This window comes from Lagenorhynchus albirostris, chromosome 12 (genome assembly GCF_949774975.1).
Source record: "Lagenorhynchus albirostris chromosome 12, mLagAlb1.1, whole genome shotgun sequence".
Taxonomy (NCBI): domain Eukaryota; kingdom Metazoa; phylum Chordata; class Mammalia; order Artiodactyla; family Delphinidae; genus Lagenorhynchus; species Lagenorhynchus albirostris.
Genome location: NC_083106.1, coordinates 38,530,853 through 38,554,659, shown reverse-complemented (window position 1 = coordinate 38,554,659; position 23,807 = coordinate 38,530,853). Strand labels below are relative to the sequence as shown.

General features: G+C 35.4%; 1 protein-coding gene across 3 annotated transcripts in view; it reads left to right on the top strand.

Moving 5' to 3' along the window:
- HSF2 (heat shock transcription factor 2) overlaps positions 1–23,807 on the top strand; it is a 37,164-nt gene that overhangs the window by 12,020 nt on the left and 1,337 nt on the right. For 2 of the 3 annotated variants that reach the window (XM_060167898.1, XM_060167900.1), the window contains 11 exons: positions 3,672–3,780; positions 3,955–4,082; positions 4,932–5,056; positions 7,241–7,316; positions 10,602–10,663; positions 11,567–11,654; positions 13,417–13,565; positions 13,985–14,224; positions 14,883–14,988; positions 20,603–20,656; positions 23,607–23,688. In XM_060167898.1, the coding sequence (XP_060023881.1) occupies positions 3,672–3,780; positions 3,955–4,082; positions 4,932–5,056; positions 7,241–7,316; positions 10,602–10,663; positions 11,567–11,654; positions 13,417–13,565; positions 13,985–14,224; positions 14,883–14,988; positions 20,603–20,656; positions 23,607–23,688 (1,219 nt within the window). The remainder of the gene's footprint in view (positions 1–3,671; positions 3,781–3,954; positions 4,083–4,931; positions 5,057–7,240; positions 7,317–10,601; positions 10,664–11,566; positions 11,655–13,416; positions 13,566–13,984; positions 14,225–14,882; positions 14,989–20,602; positions 20,657–23,606; positions 23,689–23,807) is intronic. The other variant, XM_060167899.1, reaches the window with a different exon arrangement.

The window sequence follows — 23,807 nt, the reverse complement described above, 5'->3', positions numbered from 1 at the left end:
CTTTTTGAGCCCCTGCTTTTAATTCTTTTGGATATATAGAATTTTAGGATCATTTAGTCATTATATGTTTAATTTTTTGAGGAACCACTGTACTGTTTTCCATAGCAGCTGCACAATTTTATATTCCCACGGGCAGTGCAAAAGGGTTCCAGTTTCTCCACATCCTGACCAATACTTATTTTTTGGGTTTTTGTATTTTTGTTTTTTAATAACCATCTTAATGAGTGAAGTGATATCTCATTGTGGTTTTGCTTTTTATTTCCCTAATGATTAGTGATGCTAGGCGTCTTATGTGTTTATTGGCCATTTGTGTATCTTTTTTGGGAAGAAGTATCTATTCAAGTCCTTTACCCTTTGCTGATCAGGTGGCTTGTTTTTCATTGTTGTTGAGTTGAAGTTTTTTTAATGTATGTTATGGGTATTAACCCCTTATCAGATGTATGATTTGCAAATATTTTCTCCGATTTTGTGGGTTACCCTTTCACTCTCTTGATAGTGTTCTTTACGCAAAAGTTTTAAAGTTTGAGGTAGCCTCATTTGTCTGTTTTTGCTTTTGTTGCCTGTGCTTTTGGTTATCCAAGAAATTTTTGCCAAATCCATTGTCATGAAGCTTCTCCCCCTTGTGTTTTCTTCTAAGATTTTTATAGTTTTAGCTGTCCTGTTTAAGCTTTTGATCTGTTTTGAGTTGATTTTTGTATATGGTATAAGGTAAGGAGTCAACTTCATTCTTTTGCATGTGAGTATCCAGTTTTACCAGCATGGTTTGTTGAAAAGGCTGTTCTTCTTCCGTTGAATGGTCTTTTTTTTGGCTGAGTTGGGTCTTCGTTGCTGCGCGTGGACTTTCTCTAGTTGCGGCGAGCAGGGGCTACTCTTTGTTGCAGTGCGCAGGCTTCTCGTTGCAGAGCACGGGCTCTAGGCGTGCAGGCTTCGGTAGTTGTGGTACGCGGGCTCAGTAGTTGTGGCTCGTGGGCTCTAGAGTGCAGGCTCAGTAGTTGTGGCGCGTGGGCTTAGTTGCTCCACGGCATGTGAGATCTTCTGGACCAGGGCTCGAACCCATGTCCCCTGCATTGGCAGGTGGATTCTTAACCACTGCACCACCAGGGAAGTCCCTCCATTGAATTGTCTTGGCATCCTTGTCAAAAATTCTTGGACTGTATGTATGAGGGTTCATTCCTGGATTTTCTATTCTGTTCCATTGATTGGTCTGTCTTTATGTCACTACCATATTATTTTGATTATTTTAGAAGGAAATTTCAAATTGTTTATTTTTTATATGGAAATACACTAGTGACTTTATTTTTTTTTAAATTTTTTTTCATATTGGAGCATAGTTGATTAACCATGGGTTAGTTTCAGGTGTACAGCAAAGTGATTCAGTTATATGTGTGTCTATTCTTCTTCAATTTCTTTTCCCATTTAGGTTGTTACATAATATTGAGTATAGTTCTCTGTGCTATACAGTAGGTCCTTGTTGGTTATCTATTTTAAATATAGTAGTCTGTACATGTCAATCCCCAAATCCCAGTCTATCCCTTGCCTCCCACCCTTCCCCGTGGTAACCATAAATTTGTTCCCTGAGTCTGTGAGTTTGTTTCTGTTTTGAAAATAAGTTCATTTGTATATTTTTTTGGATTTTGCATATAAGCAATATTGTATGATATTTGTCTGACTTAGTTTACTTAGTATAATAACCTCAGGGTCCATCCATGTTGCTGCAAATGGCGTTATTTCATTCTTTTGATGGCTGAGTAATATTCCATTGGATATATGTACCACATCTTATTTATCCATTCATCTGTCGATGGACATTTAGGTTGCTTCCATGTCTTGGCTATTGTAAACAGTGCTGCAGTGAACATTGGGGTGCATGTAATCCTTTCAAACCATGTTTTCTTCTGGATATATACCCAGGAGTGGGATTGCTGGATCATATTGTAGCTCTATTTTTAGTTTTTTTAGGGAACCTTCATACTGTTTCCCATAGTGCATGAACCAATTTACATTCCCACCAACAGTGTAGGAGGCTTCCTTTTGCTCCACACTCTCTCCAGCATTTACTGTTTGTAGGATTTTTGATGATCGTCATTCTGACTGGTGTGAGGTGGTATCTCATTGTAGTTTTGATTTGCCTTTCTCTAATAATTAGAGATGTAGAGCATCTTTTCTTGTGCCACTTGGCCATCTGTATGTCTTCTTTGGAGAAATGTCTATATTTAGGTCATCTGCCCATTTTTTGATCGGGTTGTTTGTTTTTTTGATATTGAGCTGCATGAGCTGTTTGTAAATTTTGGAGACTAATCCCTTGTCAGTCGCATCTTTGCAAATGTTTTCTGCCATTCTTTGGTTTGTCTTTTTGTTTTGTCTGTGGTTTTCTTTGCTGTGCAGAGGAGTTTAATTAGGTCCCACTTGTTTATTTTTGGTTTTATTTCCATTACTCTAGGAGATGGCTTAAAAAAGATATTGTTGTGATTTATGTCAAGTGTTTTGCCTATGTTTTCTCTAAGAGTTTTATAGTATCTGGTCTTACATTTAGGTCTTTACTCCATTTTGAGTTTATTCTTGTGTACGGTTTTAAAGAGTATACTAATTTCATTTTTTTACATGTAGCTGTCCAGTTTTCCCAGCACCATTTATTGAAGAGACTGTCCTGTATTGTATAGTCTTGTTTCCTATGTTGTAGATTAATTGACCATAGGTGCATGGGTTTATTTCTGGGCTTTTCTATCCTGTCCCATTGATCTATATTTCTGTTATTTTGCCAGTACCATACCATTTTGATGACTGTAGCTTGGTAGTATAGTCTGAAATCAGGGAGCCTGATTCCTCCAGCTTCATTTTTTCTTTCTCAAGATTGCTTTGGTTTTTCAGGGTCTTTTGTGTCTCCATACAGATTTTAAGATTTTTTTTGTTCTAGTTCTGTGAATAACGCCATTGGTAATTTGATAGGGATTGCATTGAATCTGTAGATTGCCTTGCGTAGTATAGTCATTTTGACAATATTGATTCTTCCAATTCAAGAATATGTTATATCTTTTCATCTGTGTCATCTTTGATTTCCTTCATCTATGTCTTACAGTTTTCAGAGTACAGGTCTTTTGTCTCCTTAGGTAGGTTTATTCCTATGTATTTTATTCTTTTTGTTGCAGTGGTAAATGGGATTTTTAAAAAATTTTTCTTTCTGACCTTTCGTTATTAGTGTGTCAATTAGTAGCTAGATATCTTACTGAATTCTCTTGTGGTTTTTCAGTTGATTGTACAAATATATAATTATGTTTATTGATAAAATATGACTTTCTTTCAAATTTTATCTTATTTTTGTCTTAATTGCATTGGCTTTAAAACATTGTTAAGTAATTATACTAGCTACATACTGTATTTTATTAGTTTTTGATTAGAAGAATGGAAATCTTTCTAATATTTAACTATAAAGTTTGATGCAGCTTTTGGTTTGATACATACTCCTAAACTTTTGAGATTGACATCAAAAAGTTTAATTGCAGTTTGGAGCTTAATTGAAATTTGTAGCTTAATTGCAGTTTGTTTTTGCTGCTATTAACAGGAATAAAATGATGGTCTGAAGGTGTCATGGAAGGACTGCCAAGTTTTGAGGTTCATATGTATCACCTAATTTCAGAGGATCTTAACTAATTGACGTTTTCAATTTTTTTCAGAATGGCCAAAGCTTTCTGGTTTTGGATGAACAAAGATTTGCAAAAGAAATTCTTCCCAAATATTTCAAGCACAATAACATGGCAAGTTTTGTAAGGCAACTGAATATGTGTGAGTATGGATAGCAGTTTAATTGGAGTACTGTCATCAGTCACTGATTAAACCTTTTCCACCATTAGGATGATAAAGGAAAATATATTCCATAGAAGCACCATTAATTTTTTAAGTTTTTACTTTTGTCTATTTAAAATTTTATTCAAAATCTGAATTTTGAATCTTTTTCAGATGGTTTTCGTAAAGTAGTACATATTGACTCTGGAATTGTGAAGCAAGAACGAGATGGTCCTGTTGAATTTCAGCATCCTTACTTCAAACAAGGCCAGGATGACTTGTTGGAGAACATTAAAAGGAAGGTGAGCTATTGTTAACATGATTTAATTAGGGCGTTAACATGTAGTATACTTGGCCAAGACATATTTCATTTGTTGACATTAAGGTACTGAAATACACAGGTTTTCTTGTTGGGACAACTTAGACTAATGAAGCTTTAATTATTTTGCCCTTTATTTTTTTTTTCCTCTGCGCTCAACTGTATGGAGGGCTCAGTCTTTAAACACTTTTTAGAGGAAAGGAAATGTTTACATTCTGACTTAGGATAAGGAGTCATCTATATGGTGATGGCTCACTCCTTATAATTTAACTTAAAATCATAAGTTCCTACTAGAAAGTCAGCTGTCTGGAGGGCGTTTTTCTTTAGTTCACTGCTGAATATCTAGTGCTCAGAATAAGTCCCTTATATATAGTAGGAATTTAAATAATACATTTTTGAATGGATGATATGTTTTGCTGAAATAAGATATTTTGACTAAATTCACAAGGTGGGGTGGGGGGCGGTAAAAGGGTAGTGGACCATGAAAGAACATTGTCTTAGTGTGCAACTATTCTGCATAAATTTAATTAACAGTGGAATGCAATAATAAATAGGCTTGGGGAAATTACTGGGAATTTGACAGAAGAAAATGAAAACAAAAAAAAAAGCCCTTAAGTTGCTCCTGCTTATGGAAACTTTTCCACATTAAAAATAAATAAACTGATTATTCCTTATCCTCTCTTTGAGCTATGAAGTCTATTCTTTTCCTGGGCTTTTGGAACTAAATCTCACTTCCTGGACAGGCTACAAAAACGTCTTATAACAGGGAAGTTTTGAATTATAATCATGGTGTTTAGTATTTGTTGAATTTCCTACATTTACTTTTTGAAAGGTTTCATCTGCAAAACCAGAAGAAAATAAAATTCGTCAGGAAGATTTAACAAAAATTATAAGTAGTGCTCAGAAGGTTCAAATAAAACAAGAAACTATTGAGTCCAGGCTTTCTGAATTAAAAAGGTAAAGTATTATTTCCAAATATAATCCTAATATGGGGGTTGGTGTGTATGTGTGTGTTGAGGTTTGGAGGTTAGTGCTTTAAGTACCTAGATTACATTGTTGAAGCCAAGATCAAAAGCCTTTTTCTTAAGTATTGATTCCCTTTATTTTTTATTTGTAGCCATAAACTTTACCCCAATATTGTATTTTCATGATGGTGTTGAAAGAATATATAAACCTGGTCAGTCAAAACGATTTGATGCACAAGTGTTACTGATGAAATAATAGATCATTAAGTTGGTGTAGGAAACTATGATTCTACTTAGGTTGAATTTCATATGTTTACACACATATGAGGACCAAAAGCCATACTACAGGGACTTCTCTGGACCCAGTGGACCCAGTGGTTAAGACTTCACCTTCCAATGCCAGGGGTGTGGGTTTGATCCCTGGTTGGGGAGCTAAGATTGCACATGCCTCGCGGCCAAAAAACATAAAAAAACAGAAGGAATATTGTAACAGATTCAATAAAGGCTTCAAAATTAGTCCACATAAAAAAATCTTAAAAAAAATACAGCATATGCTACCTATCCTTTCTTTTATAGAAGTTTCTTAGGCCATTTTCTATGTGGCCTATCTTTTAGGAAAAAAATAGGACACAAAAAATAGGGAAAAAAGGACACTAGAGACTTGTCCTACTTGATACTTACTTTACATAGACTTGGGAAAGTGATATTCAAACCTTTTATCTACAGAAAAGTGCTGTATTTTGTTTTACTATAATTTTTGGCACCATTATCCTAATGCCACAGTAACAACTTGTGTATAGAGTAGACCTATATTTCTCTTCTTAGTAAGCAGTTGGAATTCTCTTATAGTAAATAGGCGCCAAGGTCTTAAGAGTATTTATTTTATGTATTGTCTGTCCCATTTCAATTGTGGGACGTTAGTTTAGCTATTCTTAACTCAAGTATCTTCATTGAGAGTAACCTTGGACTTTGATTCCCTTTTTTAATAAGCCTTAATTTGAAGCTTGCTAGTTTTGCATGTTTTATTTAAGCACGTATGTTGGTTTACTCTATGTATCTTGTGTCTGTTGAAGTGCCCTTTGACCCAGTTCCTTGAATCTCAGATTTAGCTTTTAAGGAGTGGGATCTCAAATTCCTCCTGTAAGTCTTAGTGGTAACCATTCTCCTACTTATCTTTAGTAGGCAGATGATGGTATCTTTATATTTCTGAGTCAGAAAAAGTACAGTAGTTATTAAGTATCAAAATCTTATTTTCTGTGCCCTCTATATTTAAATTCAGTCCCTTTTGTAATAGTTTGGATTGAGGAAGATGGCTTTTGTGTAAATTGACAAAAGAGCAAAAATTAGAGCATTTAATAGAGGAATTAATCTTTCAGGCCTTCTCAAAATTATCATTGCTGCTAACATTTAATAACTGCAATTTCAATGGAAGATGGTGAATGAAGGAAAAAAAACTATTACTGCTGGGCTTATAATTGGTTTGTCATGTATTTAGATATGCTTTTAAAAAAACACATCTTTTAATATGCTTTAAAAAAACCAAACATTTATATGCGTGTGTTTGAGACAGATCTTTAGACAGTTTTAGAGTCTTACAGACTTCAGCTCGACATCAATACTTAACAAATTGTCTGTATGATCTTGGGTAAGTCTTCTCAATGCTCTGAGTCTCAGTCTCCTCATCTATAAAATAGAGATAATTCCTTTCTTGACAGATTTTAGAGAAGTTTAAGTAATACACATAAAATGTTTAGAATAGTGCCTGGCATAGCAAGTGTTGGGTAAATGTCATTTCCCCTTTAAGAATTGTTTCCTAAGCACAAGTCCTGAATTCACATGGTAGCCATAGTTGAAAAGTTAGGTTATTTTTTAAACAGGAAGTAATGAAGCAGATTGTCAGAGGAGTAAATGGCCTACTATGTATGGATGTAAGCATAAATCTTAAGTTTTCATGCATACATTGCCATGAGTAGAAGATACTACAGTTATGAAGGAAGGATTCTGGAGTTGTGTCAAGGTTAGTTGCCATTCTGTGTAATTGAACCAAAGTTTTCCTAGTCTCATAAAGATATATAGTAAAAACTAGTTCACGTCTGGTGTTCTTAATTAAAGATATTGAGGTCTGGCTTATCTGACTGAATTTTTTTATTTTTATTTTTCATAAATGATAACATAGTGAGAATGAGTCCCTTTGGAAGGAGGTGTCAGAATTACGAGCAAAACATGCACAACAGCAACAAGTTATTCGAAAGGTAAGCTTTTTTCTCTGTGACTGTAATCTGCATTTGTTTAATGAGTACCATTTGTGACCGCCCCCCCAGAAATCTCTATTGAGTAGTCAGTAATTGATCTTAGTTTCTTATGTATTGGGTACACAGAAGTAAAACTATGAAATCAAACAAATTAAGCCAAGTGTTACATATTCTTTGTAATAAAAAAAATTTCTTATTATTACTAAATGTAGTCATTCCATACTTCCAGATAATGTTTCATTAGCTTTTAGTAAAATTTTTTTGCCTGATATAACAACTTTATTATACTTAATTCTTAGGAGTATAATCAATATACTACCAATTTCTTAATATTTTATGTAAAAGACATAGCTTTACTGTGTGGGATTTTTTTTGTTTTTTGTCTTACTATTTTTTATTCTAAAAGGCATAGATATGGTCTTGGAAGATAAATGACTAATATTTTCAAATCGGTCGATCAAATTATGTGTTCAAAAAATGAGTTATAAGTGTATGCCACTATTCGTATGTGCAGAAAAGCAGTTAATGTAGTGTTGTAAAATAAATCCTAGATTTTAGTATATGAGCTGAAAATTACTGGGGGAACAGAAAATCTCTGCTGCAATTGTGTCCTTGTGATTTAATCTTCTCATATCAGCTTTCATATGTTAATAAGAGGTGAAACATAAAAGTAATTAAGGCAGCTATTTTTTGCTCATGAGTAAACTGGACTAAGTTTAAGCAACAGGTTTTATCAGGGGAGGGAGGGTGGGAGAGCTTCAGTTTGTTCCTAGTCAAAGGCCGTTAGCTAAAAATAGTGTTATGACTGAAAGGATATGGGTGTAGTGGAGCAGGGTTAGAACACAGAGATGAATGGTAGCTGTACCCTTTGGCCCATAGTCAAAATAGGTATACTAATTTTTAAAAATAAGTATGCAAGTGAAGGTTGAATGTAGGATTCAACTTTAAGTGTTTAGTCCAAGTACATGTATTTTTAAAACTTTCATATTTGATTCCAACTTGAAGCCCTGTTTAAGAATACCTGATTTTAAATGATAGGTGTACCTTAACCTGTGCTTTATTTTTAAAATCTGTTAATCTTTTTCAGAAAACAATGTTTTGGTTAAATATCAACTCACAATACTCCATAATTTGTTGGGTTTTTTTTTTTTTGAAAGCAAGGATAGTTGATAAAATACTTATTTAACATTTCAGTTTTTCATGAAATCTAACACTCTTTCTGCTCAAATTTGAGTTTGAATCTATGTGTTTTAGTGGGGTTAGGGAGTTTACATAATTCATGATGACAGGTGATAATTTTTTCTCTATTCCTGGAATTTGTTTCTAATTCTGCCATTTACTGTTTGGCCTTGGATTAATTGGAATAATATATGGGAGGTGTCTTTATAGAACTTGTCAGCTAAAGAAGTCCAATGATGTAAATGTTAAATGCCTCATCTTCTCCTTCAGGAAACGAACTCTACAACATAATGCCAAAGTGTCAGAAGAGAACTGAAATACACAGCAAATTTCAGGAGAAATTTAGCCAGAGATTCATGTTCTTGTAAATTCAGCCAACTAATGTTTTAAGAATTTTCCCTAACACTTTTTTATAAATTAACAAAAGTAATTGGACTATTTCATAGATATCTTTAAGGTTAAATGTTGTCTTTTCATCAGGTGTCAGCATTTTCTTTTGAATAAGCAATTTAGTGGCTAACCTCCTTTTCATAGACTCTAATGCTGTCTAACTCTTCAACTAAAATGTCTATATTTTTCTCCATGGCAAAGTTAATACTGATTGTAAGGCAAACCATTTAGTAGCCTCGTTTGGGGGAGAATTACAAAATTAAAGCTATACGGTGTGTATTTTCAATGAACAATTCTCTATTTTAATTGTGTAATTATATTTCATAAAGCTTGTACAAGGAACTCTTCTGCAGAGTCTAAATAGTCATCAGTCACTTGGCCTTTATTCATAACATCTCAGTGATATACTGCTGCTTTTTTTTAAAATAAATTTTTAAAAAAAATATTTATATATCTTTGGCTGCCTTGGGTCTTCGTTGCTGCACGCGGGCTTTCTCTAGTTGTGGCGAGCGGGGGCCACTCTTTGTTGTGATGCTCAGGCTTCTCATTGCGGTGGCTTCTCTTGTTGTGGAGCACGGGCTCTAGGCACGCAGGCTTCAGTAATTGTGGCATGTGGGCTCAGTAGTTGTGGCTCGTGGGCTCTAGAACACAGGCTCGGTAGTTGCAGCGCACGGGCTTTGTTGCTCCGTGGCATGTGGGATCTTCCTGGACCAGGGCTCGAACCCGTGTCCCCTGCATTGGCAGGCGTATTCTTAATCACTGCGCCACCAGGGAAGCCCCTATACTGCTTTTAATAGTTTACTTTTTTAACTCCTTTAGGCAGTATAATTTCAAGACATACCCTAAACCAGTTCTCACATTCATATCAGTATCACCTGGAGGTCTTGCTAAACAACACATGTTGCTAGACCTCATCCTCAGAATTTAAGATTCAGCAATTCTGGAGTGAGGCAGAGAATTTGCATATTTAAAAAGCTCCTAGGCCAGTGCTGCTGGTCCATGGACCACACTTTAAGAAACACTATCATAAAATATGAAGGATTGTTTGCATGTCTTGATCTGTTTAATAGTCTTTTTCTAAATTTAATCAGACTCTGAAGATTAAATCAGCTTCCCGTGATTGTCATCAGGAAGCTTTGACAGATGTTCAGTGTCTCAATAATAATTTTTCTAGAGTTAGCCAATAAACTTTTTCTAACTTGAAAATAGTAAGATCTATTCTGAGAGAGTTGGCAGTTTCTTTTGCCTCTAATTGTATTACCTGGTATAAGAAAAATATCTGTCAAACATCAGTTTTCTTTTCTGCGTCATAATCTTCTTGAAAGAATTTTAAGTAAAAATAGGGATCTGTATCCAGGCATGCTTGGTACTTATCAAGACAAATAATTGAACTGAATATTTGATAGATAAATAGGTGGATGGGTGGGTAGGAAGCTAGATATATAGATAGATAGATGGGTAGATGGATGTCCTAGGTACCTCTATATCTTAGGTAGCAGCAACTTTATCACAGGTTGTTCTTCTGCCTGGATGCTGGTACATTTCTTTAAATATCATTGTAAGATGCATCCAAATTTAAAATGTTAATATGTGAGAAACTATGTGACTTAGAATAGAGGACATACAGTACCTGCATTAATTTTATAAGACTTGTAATATAGACTAAAGAATTAAGAATCTATGATGGAATATTTCTTATTTATATTTTCCTTTTAGATTGTCCAGTTTATTGTTACATTGGTTCAGAATAACCAACTTGTGAGTTTAAAACGTAAAAGGTAAGATTTTATGATAATACATTTTGACCTATCTATAGACAACCAAACGTTAGAATTTAATCATGAATGGTTTACATTTGCTGAGTGTATGCGTGTTGTCCCAGATGAACAGTCCTCCCTTGTTAAATTATACTTCTAACATTTCAAGAGTGGTGGTGTTTCCTACTATTGTCATCTTGCTGTTTTTGAAAGATTAGAATAGGCTAAATGGTCGTTTTACATACATACGGTTTATAAAGAGTTCATCTTTCATTCACATTAGCAAATTATTGTAGCATTAGTCCTCAGTGAGAGAAACTCTTAAAGAGAGGATACATGCTGAAAAAAGCATAAAAAGTTTTTACTTGATATCTCATGTTTAATCCACTCACAAGGGTCTTTAAAAACCTGTACATTGACCATGGGTTGTGATACCCATAAATGTCAGTAACTACCTTTGTCACAATTAAAACATAAGGAAAACAGTGGACAAAGGAATAGGTAGAAGGAGAAAAAGATTATCTTGTAAGGCAAAGGATTTTAGCAGAGCTTGGTTATACTTGCAGCTTATGCTGTAGAATTAACTCTACTTCCATTGAGTCTTTGCGATATTACCTACTTTTTACTATGTAAGAACCATAAAGAGTTATGTAGTTCAGTCAGCAATGAAGTATATTTGGGGAGAGTAATTTATAGTGTTTATTATAACAAAGATAACACAGAAGAATGGAGAAGTAAAAGCCGTGGATACACTATCCCCCATACCCCTCCAAAGAGGTAATCGTTTTTAAGAGTTTCTTGTGTACTGAAATTTTTTATTCATTATTAAAATGAGTGTGTTTATATGTGGCTAAATTATTAGAAGCAATTTAAACTCCATGTATGTTTGCTCACTGAACTTCATGTATATCTTCTGATTTTCAGACCTCTACTTCTAAACACTAATGGAGCTCAAAAGAAGAATTTGTTTCAGCACATAGTGAAAGAACCAGCTGATAATCACCATCATAAAGTAATTTTTAAAATTCTGTTTTATATTTATTATCTCAAACTAAATTTTATTACAGCAGTATGTCATGCATTTGAAAAAGTTTAGTGAATAATCTAACTGTTCATCCTCCAGCTTTTAAATCATGACATTTTTTATCATTTGCTCTAGATTATTATTATTTTATTTTTTTCTTTTTTGCGGTACGCGGGCCTCTCACTGCTGTGGCCTCTCCCGTTGCGGAGCACAGGCTCCGGAAGCGCAGGCTCAGCGGCCATGGCTCACGGGCACAGCCGCTTCGCGGCATGTGGGATCTTCCCGGACCGGGGCACGAACCCGTGTCCCCTGCATCGGCAGGCGGACTCTCACCCACTGCGCCACCAGGGAAGCCCTGCTCTAGATTATTTTAAGAGATAAACTATTACAGATACAGTTGTCTCAGTTACCTGTTCCCAAGTTCATTTTTCTCTCCCTCTCCAGTCTCCCCTGTCACCCAGAGATAAATCACTATCTTGAAGTAGTATGTGTCATTCCCATGGCCGATTGATGTGTGAATCCATGAACAATATTTGGTATTATTTTGCATATGTCTAAGCTTTATATAAATGATATTATTTTGTACATATCATTTTGCAGTGTGGCCTCTTTCACTTGGTCTTGCTTTTGAGATTTATTAAACATAGAGATTTAGTTGATCTTAACTACTATATGAGATTAATTGAATATTATGATAATGTAATTATGCACTTGTCCGTTGGTTATTTTAAGTTGTTTCCAACTTTTATTATAAATGTGTACAGACCTAGACTCTTTTACTGTAGCAATTTCAAAAAAATATTTTTGTTTACCTTCATTTTTTCACAAGCTCTCTGGGTAAATTGTCAAACTTATACCCAGTGGCAATTAGTTGAGTCCAGACTTCTTTTAATATCTGATTATCATTGTTACTTTCAAATCTTAGAATTCTAAATACTGCTTTAGATTTATTATTAAAGTATTGAGATTTTTGTTCTCAGGCAAGTCAGAGTTAACCTGACATCTGGTTCCTCTTCCCACTGTTTAAATTATCAGGCATACCTGTTTTTAGGATTGAAGACTCATGTAAATGGGTGAAGATTTCTTAATTTAACTTGATTTGCATCTTTTGCCTCTATATTATCTAGAGTTGAAATTGATAGAATTTTCTATTATAATAATGACTTTAGTTTGCTTTGGAGAATTGAATGTTTTTTTATTAGTGTATCCATGGTCTGAATATAGCTGTAGCTGAATTTAAAAAAATAATAATTGCTAAAATGCCAGACTGACATTTAGCTGTGGAATAGTTGAAGTGTTTTTTTCCCCCTTTTAAAGAAACCATTTAATGAGTAAGAATAAAACATGGCGTCAAACAGAGTAGCTTGAGATGAAATAATCCCCATCAGCCCAGTGGCCATGTGGTTATGTTCGAGATTTCTGATGAAGTCCTAAGACTTTTTTACTCTTTGGGTATAAAAAAATCTTTAAAATTTGAAGATCTTTTCATAGAAACATTCTGAGGCATGTCATCTTTAATGTCCCTTACAGTAAAAGAAATAGTTAAGTAGCATGCAGATAATACATCTCATACCTCTGTAAATTGGTACTTCTAATACCAATTTAGTGTGTAAGTCCCATAAGGGCAGAAAACATATCTGTTTTGCTTACCATCGTATCTCAGTGCCCAGTTAACATTTTTTAAATGGTATGTTGTTTAGTAGCCAAAATAATTTCAGTTTTTTGATATATTTTCTACCTGATTTTTTAGGTTCCACACAGTAGGACTGAAGGTTTAAAGCCAAGGGAGCGGATTTCAGATGATATCATTATTTATGACGTTACTGATGATAATGCAGATGAAGAAAATATCCCAGTTATTCCAGAAACTAATGAGGATGTTATATCTGATCCCTCCAAGTAAGGAGATTGTGAAATACAATTTTTGAAAATATTACTCTTTTTTTATCAGAGATCTAAATTTAAAACTACTTTATTCTTTGATAAACTAATATCTGACTCATATTTTAATTATTGAACTGAAAAATTAAGCCAAATTATTCAAGCACATAACCCCCCTCCCTCCAGCGAAAAGACTCCCAGCAAAAAGTAATGAGAATTCATTCTTATTTTTAAAGTTTGGAGTTAAAGACCTTTAATTGATTCTTTGTGGTCTTATATTATATGAAGTATCAATATTTTCATTAAACTACACACCCAAGAAAAGCCTTTTGACAGGTGGTTTGGGGAGAGAGTTTCCATGGAGAGTGACTGGATAGGGTGAATTTATTGAATTAGTCTGGGAATGTAATTGGTTATTTCTCATATTGCTGATCTAGCTGTAGCCAGTACCCTGATATTGTCATTGTTGAAGATGACAATGAAGATGAATATGCACCTGTCATTCAGAGTGGAGATCAGAGTGAACCAGCCAGAGAATCCCTAAGTTCAGGCAGTGATGGCACCAGCCCTCTCATGTCTAGTGCCGTCCAGCTAAATGGCTCATCTAGTCTGACCACAGAAGATCCTGTGACCATGATGGATTCCATTTTAAATGATAACATCAATCTTTTGGGAAAGTGAGTCTCATCTAAAGGTTGTCTAAGTTTATTTGCCTTCTTTGTTTACTTCACATGTTCTTTTTCTCTTTGAATGATTTTCCTTTCAGGTTATGAACCTATGTAGTCAACCTTTCTGTTCTGGTTAGTGCTGAGCTCTGCAGATGGTATTTTGAGAAAGATTTAATTATCCCAAGAGCAGTCTTGGGATCTTCTTGTCAATTCCTCAGATTTCTGTAATGAAATACTTGGTTTTGAATGTCTTAAAAAAGTGTGTATGATTGTGTGTATTTGTGTTTTTATCAGGACTGTGGAATAATACAATCTCTATGAAGGAACTTATTTTATAGCAAAGGAAAACTAGAAGTTAGTAGCAATATAACCAGTAGTAAGAGGTTAAACATTTTATAATTTATAGTACAGAGGAAAAAGATAAATCAGACTGGGTTATTGCAGAACCTTTTTTCTTTAAATACTAAAGTTTTGTATAAAGGCTGTGGGTTCTCAATTAACCAAGTTTTTTTGAATCCTAAATAGTGAATAGGATCTCTTAAGGTTAAGAATTGGTAAGGATTCAGCAATTGCTAGGAATATTTTGCCTAGCTAGACTGCAGTGTGATTTTAAACATAAAAGCAAGGAAACCTAATATTTGATTTTTTTTAAATCTTTTTTCCTTAGGGTTGAGCTGTTGGATTATCTTGACAGTATTGATTGCAGTTTAGAGGACTTCCAAGCCATGCTGTCAGGAAGACAGTTTAGCATAGACCCAGATCTCCTGGTCGAAGTAGGTACTTTGAATATTCTTTGTTGTACCGGCAGTTTGTGTATTTATGTATAGTATTTATAAATCAGTGCATCATATTCTTGAATTCTACACTGTTTTTGCAGTTTATTTTTTTTAAATGAATCGTTTTGTTTATTAGAATGAACAGATGGGTTCAGGAAAGTGAAGGAGGGAGATCACTATTTGTCTCTGAGTAGAAGTTCAGTTAATCCCTGTGTAACAACATATCAACTCTGTTCAACAGTACTATTAAATCCAGGTCTTGTCTGGACTTGTTGCTGTGTTATGTTTTGCTCTAGAGTAAATTGTCACTGAATAGAAATCAGTGCAAATAGTGTAAATAATTAGCCAGGAAACAGCATGGAAGCACTTCTTAATACTTTGGGAATTAATGTTTTTCAGTCAAATGTATTATATGTTATTATATTTAAAAATTTTTTGGATTGAGTCCTAAGATTCCCCTATTCCAGTCCTCACCACCACCTATATGAACTTGATTCCTATGTTGTCTGGACTTTGAATCCTTGTCTATCATTTCTGGTACTAACCTTGCTCTCTTTTCTCTTGTTCCTACCACTCCTCTCTCTCTTACCTAAAGCTTTCTATGTGGCCTGGTTTCATCCAGATGAATCTTGTTCTTTCCCCTATTTCCATTTCCTGTTGTGAACATTTTCTGTTGTGTTATTTTTTTTTTTTGCGGTACGCGGGCCTCTCACTGTTGTGACCTCTCCCGTTGCGGAGCACAGGCTCTGGATGCGCAGGCTCAGCGGCCATGGCTCACGGGCCCAGCCGCTCCGCGGCATGTGGGATCTTCCCGGACCAGGGCACGAACCCGTGTCCCCTGCATTGGCAGGCGGACTCTCAACCACTGCGCCACCAGGGAAGCCCCTGTTGTGTTCTTTTACTTGAAAAGTTTTGTTGTTCTTTGTTTTGCATTTTTTTCCTTAAAATACAGCTTCTCTCACATCAGAGGATTCTACAGTTTGTCAGTGTCACATGACTTATTTTTCCTAAATCATCAGTGCCTCACAGGATGGATTTCACCTTCTTTGAAGATTTCCTTTCCATGTTATTCTCTTAACTGAATTCAACATCCATGTTAATGACCTATTTGGACTTGTTTAACAGTAACTTGACAGCCCTTCTTGATTCTATCAGTCTTTGTCCCCAATCTGAATCCAGAGACCTTTTAGAATATCTCTCCCTTAGATCACTAAGAAGGAAATAAAATCCTGTAATTCTTACTCTACAAATCCTCACAGTCTTCAAGTAGGTCATTTTAATTTAACTTTGGAACAGTTATCACGTTCTTTTGTCCTCACGACCTTATCCAGCCAACACTTCCCTATTCACAGAGCATAATTCACCATGCCCTGATACTCTCATCAGCTGTGGAATCTCATATCCTTTCTTCTTAGAGGAAGTACTTCCTTTTTAAAGCCAGTTTGTACACCTGCCCCCCGCTTCTGTTTTTCTCTCTCTATCCTTGATCTTTTCCAACTGCCTTCAGTGGGTACAGATCATCTCCATTTTGATGTGTTGCTCTGCTCATTTACCATTCTGCTTCTCCAATCCTTTTACTACAAAACTGTAGAAATGAGTGGCTGTATTCGTTACTTTTTTTTTTCACTCTATATTTCCTTTGAAACCCTGGATTGTCTTGCTTATTTACTCAAAGCCTGTGCTGTCTTGGTATATCCACTGTAAGTAGCCTGCAGCTTTTTTTTTTTTTTTTTCTTCAAATTAGGCCACTGGGCTAGTGGAAGAAGGTTTGTTTTGAATCAGACAGATTTGAGTTCCATTTTTGGCTCATGTTACTTACTAGCTAAGTTATTAATCTTGGGAAAGTTAACCTCTCTTGCTCAGTTTCCCCATCTGTTAAATATGGCTGATGCCTGACATGAAGGGCTTTTGTAAGGATTATAAGTAATTAACACTATTACTGTTTAACACTATTGATTTTCTACTGTAGAACTTTTCCTGTTGATTTTAAAGGCACTGGACCTCTTTGTTCTCTTCCTATCTCCCTAACCATTCTGTTTCCTCTAAGAGCTTTTCTTTTTCTTGCTGTCTTCTACTTGTGGATATTCCCCAAGGTACCCAGTCTTTTATCCTGTTTTTTCCTACCTCTTTTCTTTTTTCTATCCTGCCTCTCTGGAGGGATTTTAGCTTGTAGGATTGCTCTCAAATGTATATCTCCAGCTCTTAATATTTTTTAAAGTAACCTTTGCTTGAATTCTAATTCCATGCCTTTGGGATCATCAGTTAGATCTTGCCTTAAATTATTTGTTTTTAACACCAAACCTTTGTTTATTTTCTAAACTAGCTACCTTTTTAAGCTTTATTTTCTGTAGTGGTATCAGTCTTCTGTTACCCACACAGGATAGTAATCACAGTAATCTTGGTTTCTTTATCTCCTTGTTCACCAAGCCTGTGTATTTTCCAAAATAACATTCACAAACCATCCCTACTTTCTTTTGGGTTGGCCAGAAAGTGCCTTCGGTTTTTAAGTAAAAATAAGACAATTTTTCATTTTCACCAAGAACTTTATTGAACAATGTATTCACCATTTTGTTCCACTACCTTCTGCCATTTTTCATACACCTTCATAATTCCATCTTCCCAAAACTTTTTATCTTTTTGAGCAAAGAACTATTCCAGGTGCCTTTTACAGTCTTCCAGGGAATTGAATATTTTTCCATTAAGAGAATTCTGTAAAGATCGAAGTAAATGGAAATCTGAAGGTACAATATCTGGAATATGGCTGATGAATCCGAACTTCCCAGCCAAGCTGTAACAGTTTTTGCCTGGATATCAAAGAAACATGTAGTCTTGCGTTATCCTGATGGAAAGATTATGAATTTTCTGTTGACTAATTCTGGATGCTTTTCGTCAAGTGCTGCTTTCAGTTGGTCTGATTGGGAGCAGTACTTGTTGGAATTAATCGTTTGGTTTTCCAGAAGGAGCTCATAACAGAGGACTCCCAATCCCACTATATACACAACATCACCTTTGGATGAAGACAGGCCTTTGGTGTGGTTGGTGGTGGTTCATTTCACTTGCTGCATGATCTCTTCTGTTCCACATTATTGTACAGTATCCACTTTTCATTATTGTATGGTATCCACTTTTCATCACAATTTGTTTGAAAAAGGAATGTTTTCTTTACATTTAAGTAGAGAATCGCATGTAGAAATATGTTCGAGAAGGTTTTTTCGCTTAACATATGTGGAACCCAAACTTCTAAGCGATTAACATACATATTAACATAACAAACTTCATAGTGACTTTCAGTGCTCAATTTGAATATTTTGAATATGTCAGCTATCTGCCACGTGGTGTAATGTTGCTTGTTCTAATTAATGTCTCGATTTGATCGCTATCAACATCAACTGGTCTACCCAACCGTGGAACATCGTCCAGCAAGAAATCTCCAGCACAAAACTTTGCAAACTACCTTTGACACGTTCAGTCAGTCACAGCACCTTCTCCATACACTGCACAAATCCTTTTGTGCATTTCAGTTGCGTTTTTACCTTTCTTGAAATAGGGAAGCATAATATGCTGAAAATGTTGCTTTTTTTTCTTCCATCTTCAATATTAAAATGACTACATAAGAATTCACCAATTTTAATTTTTTTTTTAAATGCACGCTGATATGACAGCTGTCACAATACAGTCTAGCAAGATTGTTTCAAATGAAGTTAAAGACAACTAAGTGCTACTAGAGCCATCTTACAGAAAAACCAAACGCACTTCTGGGCCAACCCAATATTTTCACTGTTGCCTCTCATCTAAGACCTTCATTGTTTATTTCATCCTTGAATTTTGGGGTATTGTCATAAAAAATCTACCCATAGGTTGCCTTATTCTCTGAGATGGCAAAGATGGTAAGAACGTGTGTGAGTAATAAGTATGCTGAGAAGCTCATGGGTTCTTGCTGCAGAGTTCAGTACAAGTGACCCAGTGTGGAATCAGTAGGAGAGACTTGACCTTAGAATTCAACTCTGTCAGCTCCTCATACATGATCTATTTTCCTACTTCAGACCATGCGTCTGCTGGGAATACATGAAGGTATCCCTGAGTCAGTGGGTAGAGGGATTGAGGCAAAGAAGGAGTGAGGAGTTTATACTGCTGGTCCTCCTCAGATGCCACTCTCAGTAGGGACAAAATCTGGTCAGGCCTCTGAGGCAAGTATAAGCTGAACTGGTAGAGATGGGCAGTGATGTATAGTTACCTACTCTTAAGAAACTGAGTCTCTTCCTCTTCATGGATCAGTAGGAGGAAAAGTTATGAAAGGAAGAAATGTTAATGAAAGGAAAAGAAGAGCTGGGGATATTTTTAGGGCCACAATGAATGTGGAACTTTAAGGAAAGGAATCAGTGTTTAGAGAGGGTGGAGGAGCGTCTCTGCATTTCATTCTATCCTGCAAACCATTTGGTGTGCTCATTCTCTTAAAATGCTTTAGTCAGTATATTTCATTACTCAGGCCACTCCCAAGTCTCTTATTGCTGACAGAATGTCCTGTCCATTCATTGGCCTTGCCGTACCTTTTGAACCTTATGTATACAACTTACTATTCAACTCAGGACTTCTGCATTATTTGGACTTACCATCTTATTTGTAGAACTTACCTCACAACCATTTCTTCCTCTCTGTTGTTGCTAATGCTGTAACAATGTACTCCTTCATCCTCTCCTTTCTAAGTCCTAACCATTCTCCAGGAACTACATGTCACATAGTTTTATCAAGACTTTTTGTTTCATCTGAGGGATGGGGGGTGTGTGTGTGTCTGTTTTCCTTTCTCTTAGCTCCTTAGTACTTTTGAGCCCCACCATCCATTATTATTGTAATACTGGATTGTATCTGATCATATGTTGCTATTTGATGTTATTCTTATTTTGCCTTTTAGATTGTAAGCTCCTGGAGAGCAGGAATAGTGTCTTCATCTTGTATTCTTCATGATGTCATTTATTTCTTAGATGCTCAGTAAATCCCTGTGGACTGGATGACTTTGAAGCTTATGACATAAACAAAAGTTATGTTTGTAAAGTGGCTGGTCTGAGGAGTGCAGTAAGCAGTAGGCAGTGGTCTTTGCATTTATGGCTTCCCTTGCTAGGTGAGGTGAAAAGAACCAACATGGAGTTAAGCCATTTGGTCGGAGGGCTCTACTTGAGGTGTAATTTAGGAACCACTGTCATAGAGCAGATTCTATAAGTTTATCACATAATTAGCAGGTAGTCAGTGAAGGCTCTTGTCAGGGCAAGGGACTCAGCCCTGGGTGCCATTTAAGGCCAGAGGCTTTTCGGGAGGAAAAAATAAAGGAAATGAAGGAGAGGGGAGGTGGGGAAAACCACTATTTGTCTCAAGTGATTTACCCTACTACTTTATAGAATAGAAATTCTTAAAACAGCTAATGCATGGGCTAGCTTGCTCTGCTTTTGTTCGTTTTTCTTTCCGCTTTTCTCTTCCAAACTTGCTTTACTATATGGAAACTTCCTAGTGCAGGAGCTACATCTTTTCACCCAACATGGCGGTATAGAAATTTTGAACACACAGTTAATTTTTTTTAAATATTTTTTAAACTTATCATCTTTCTTGTTTGGTCTTTCAGCTTTTCACTAGTTCTGTGCAGATGAATCCCACAGATTACATCAATAATACAAAAGTAAGTTTTAATTTGTGTTGCTCAGGACCCGTAGCTGTAAGAATTTGAAAACAGTCCTAGTAAGTAGAGAGCAGTATCACTCCCAGTTACAAAAAGCATTTTATATTCTTACCTAATAAATGTGATCAAGATAATAAAATTCTAGATGAAAAATTAGCTTTTGGTTATGGGGTGAATCATTGCCCAATTCTTCTGTGCCTTGTGCTGTTAAGTACCAGTGTGAAATCAGCCCTCAATGTGCTGGGAGATAAACTGACTAAATTTGGCATATTCAGGTATATCACTGAAAAAAATTATTAGAATACGATTTCTTCATGTTCTGTGTCTTCATTTTACATTCTTATTCCATCTATTAAAAACTTCTCAGCATTTTTTTATTGAAAATTTAAGGGTACCCATATTTTAAAATAAGTTCCTTCATTTTATTAGTATACAGTAAAAGCACAGGGATTTATACTATTTGTAGGTAAGGTGAGTTGAAACAGTGAAGTACGGATTTTGGACTTTTTTTTTAAGTAATTGTTTTATTTTCTTAAATGTATAGTACCTGCAGTTGGGATTAGCAGATGTTAACAAATTCTTTAGAACTGGTTTTTAATGAGTAATAAGAACAGTGTGAAGTTGTTAGAGCAGACCTTTAGAAATCATTCTGTTTCGTTGTATAGCTTATTGTCTTGAGTAGGTATATACTTCATTTATCTTGTATTTATACCAAATTGTTCTGTAATCCCTGTTTTTCATTGAATAAAAAGGTAAATCAGGTCCCCTGAAATGTGTACAAATTCTAGATTAGTGGAATCAAAATTTTTATTTGTGTTCTTTATAGTAAAAAATGAACACATATTAAATAAATATGAGGTATTAGAGTGAGGAGGTGGAATTTTTCTGACCATAGTCATGTGTGAGGATGGCCTGACCACATTTTCTGCATTTTCAAAGTTATAGCCTGGGTAACTTAAAGTTGAAGGAATTTGTGAATTTTTGAACTAGAAGGTTGATTATACATTCAGTATTTGGATGATTTATATCAGGGGTTATCATACTTTTTCTGTGAAGACTAAATATTTTTGGTTTTGCATGAAGCCAGGTGTTCTCTGTCACAACTAGTCAACTGCAATTTGTAGTGCAAAAGCAGCCGTAGACAATACATAAAAGAATGAGTATGGCTGTGCTTCTGTAAAACTTTACTTTCAGTAAAGTCAGGATGCTGAATTTGGCATTTGGACTATAGTTTGGCTAGGTTTATATTATAAGAATCTGTGGACCACGTCAGTACTGTGTTTCAGTAAATATATTATTGAATGTGAGACCTTAAGTTGAATGAACCCATATCATGCATTCATTTAGTGAATGTGCTGTACTGTTTATTGTTAGACATTGAGTCGTTCTCTATTCTTTTTTTTTTTTTTTTTTTTTTTGCTGTACACGGGCCTCTCACTGCTGTGGCCTCTCCCGTTGCGGAGCACAGGCTCCGGACGCGCAGGCTCAGCAGCCATGGCTCACGGGCCCAGCCGCTCCGCGGCATGTGGGATCCTCCCGGATCAGGGCGCGAACCCGCGTCCCCTGCATCAGCAGGCAGACTCCCAACCACTGCGCCACCAGGGAAGCCCCGTTCTCTATTCTTGAATCATCTCCTGTTCCCAGAAGCTTTTAGAAATAGCAGTTAAACAGCAAGTTTACGTATTGCTCTATAGAAAAATTAAAATGGAGAGTGATTCTTTTTATCATAGTTTTAGAATCTAGATTGTTTTTAAATAATTGACACATCAGCTGTCATTCCCTTGCTCATGACAGGTATTATGTGACATGTATTACAGCACTCTTTACTAATGAGTCAGGATGCCTTATACTCCTCACTGTAGCAGTCTAAGTGGTCACTACTAATAAGCAACAGTTTGTATGGGAGATGAAACCCATTTGTCATCCTGGTTCTAATATGCATTTAGAATAACAAGAGTGGCATCCTTGGAAAATACCTATTTTAGGAAGTAGAAAAATACAGAAGGTATTATTTCATTAATGTTTATTTATAGTGAATGCTAAATGAGAAATATTTTAATGTAAATTTTGGTGGAAGTTTAAGTAGTTTTTATTATGTCTTGGAGTCATTATTATCTATGAAGCCTGGAAACTTGTACTGCTTAATTTTGTGATGAATATCAGGGAAATTATAGGAATTAGTATGTTTGTTACATCATATATAGTTTACAAGTGTGCAGATATCTGGGACTTACAGCTATTCAGGAAAAATTGTGAACCTGAGCACCTCAGTTTGAACATCGTTGAAAAGAACACTGAAGAACTTAACATTTAAAGATTAATCCCCTTACAATCAGATGTAAGGAGAGAAGACAGTGGTTGAAAGAAGCAATTTAAATGACAGAAAAGAATTGAAAGAGCCAAAAAGGAAATGAAGAAACACCACCTCAACTTTGAGGCTTCCAAATATAGGGATAACTAGTTTGAAGTATGTTATCCTGAGCTACTGTAAACGTGTTCAGTTACGCTAAATATTCTGTTTGTGAGTGAAAAGAAATGTGTAATACGTTTTAAATCAAAGCTGTTTAAAATGAATTTAATTATTTAAAGAATTATCTCTTCATTAGCAATTAGAAACTAGCCATCTTTGATTCATTACCATCTTCTACTCTTGTCAAATTCTGTCTGTTCTACTTTTGAAATGCTCCCTCCTTTTTGTACTTAGTGTCATCCTAGTTCAGGTTCTTTGTTTCATCCACCTGATGACAGCAGTAGTTTTCTTAGGCAGTTTCATTACCTCTACTCAAATCTCTTTCTCTCCCTAGTTCATCTTTCCTGATGCTCCCCTTTCCTATATATTTCAGAGAACATACCAATATTCTTATATTTTACCAGTTTTTAATTTTTTGCTATTTTTCAGGAACATATAAAATATGAGACAAGTATTTTTATATTATTTTTTCTCTTTTAGTCCGAGAATAAAGGATTAGAAACCAAGAGCAATGTAGTTCAGCCAGTTTCAGAAGAGGGAAGAAAATCTAAACCCAAAACAGGTAGGTATAAATGTAGTATTAGTTTTTTTAAATAAAGATTTCTATGTAGAAGCTGTGGGCCAAGGAAGGTTTTGCCATGCTTAACAATTGAACACAGATTTGTATTAGTCTCAGTTCTA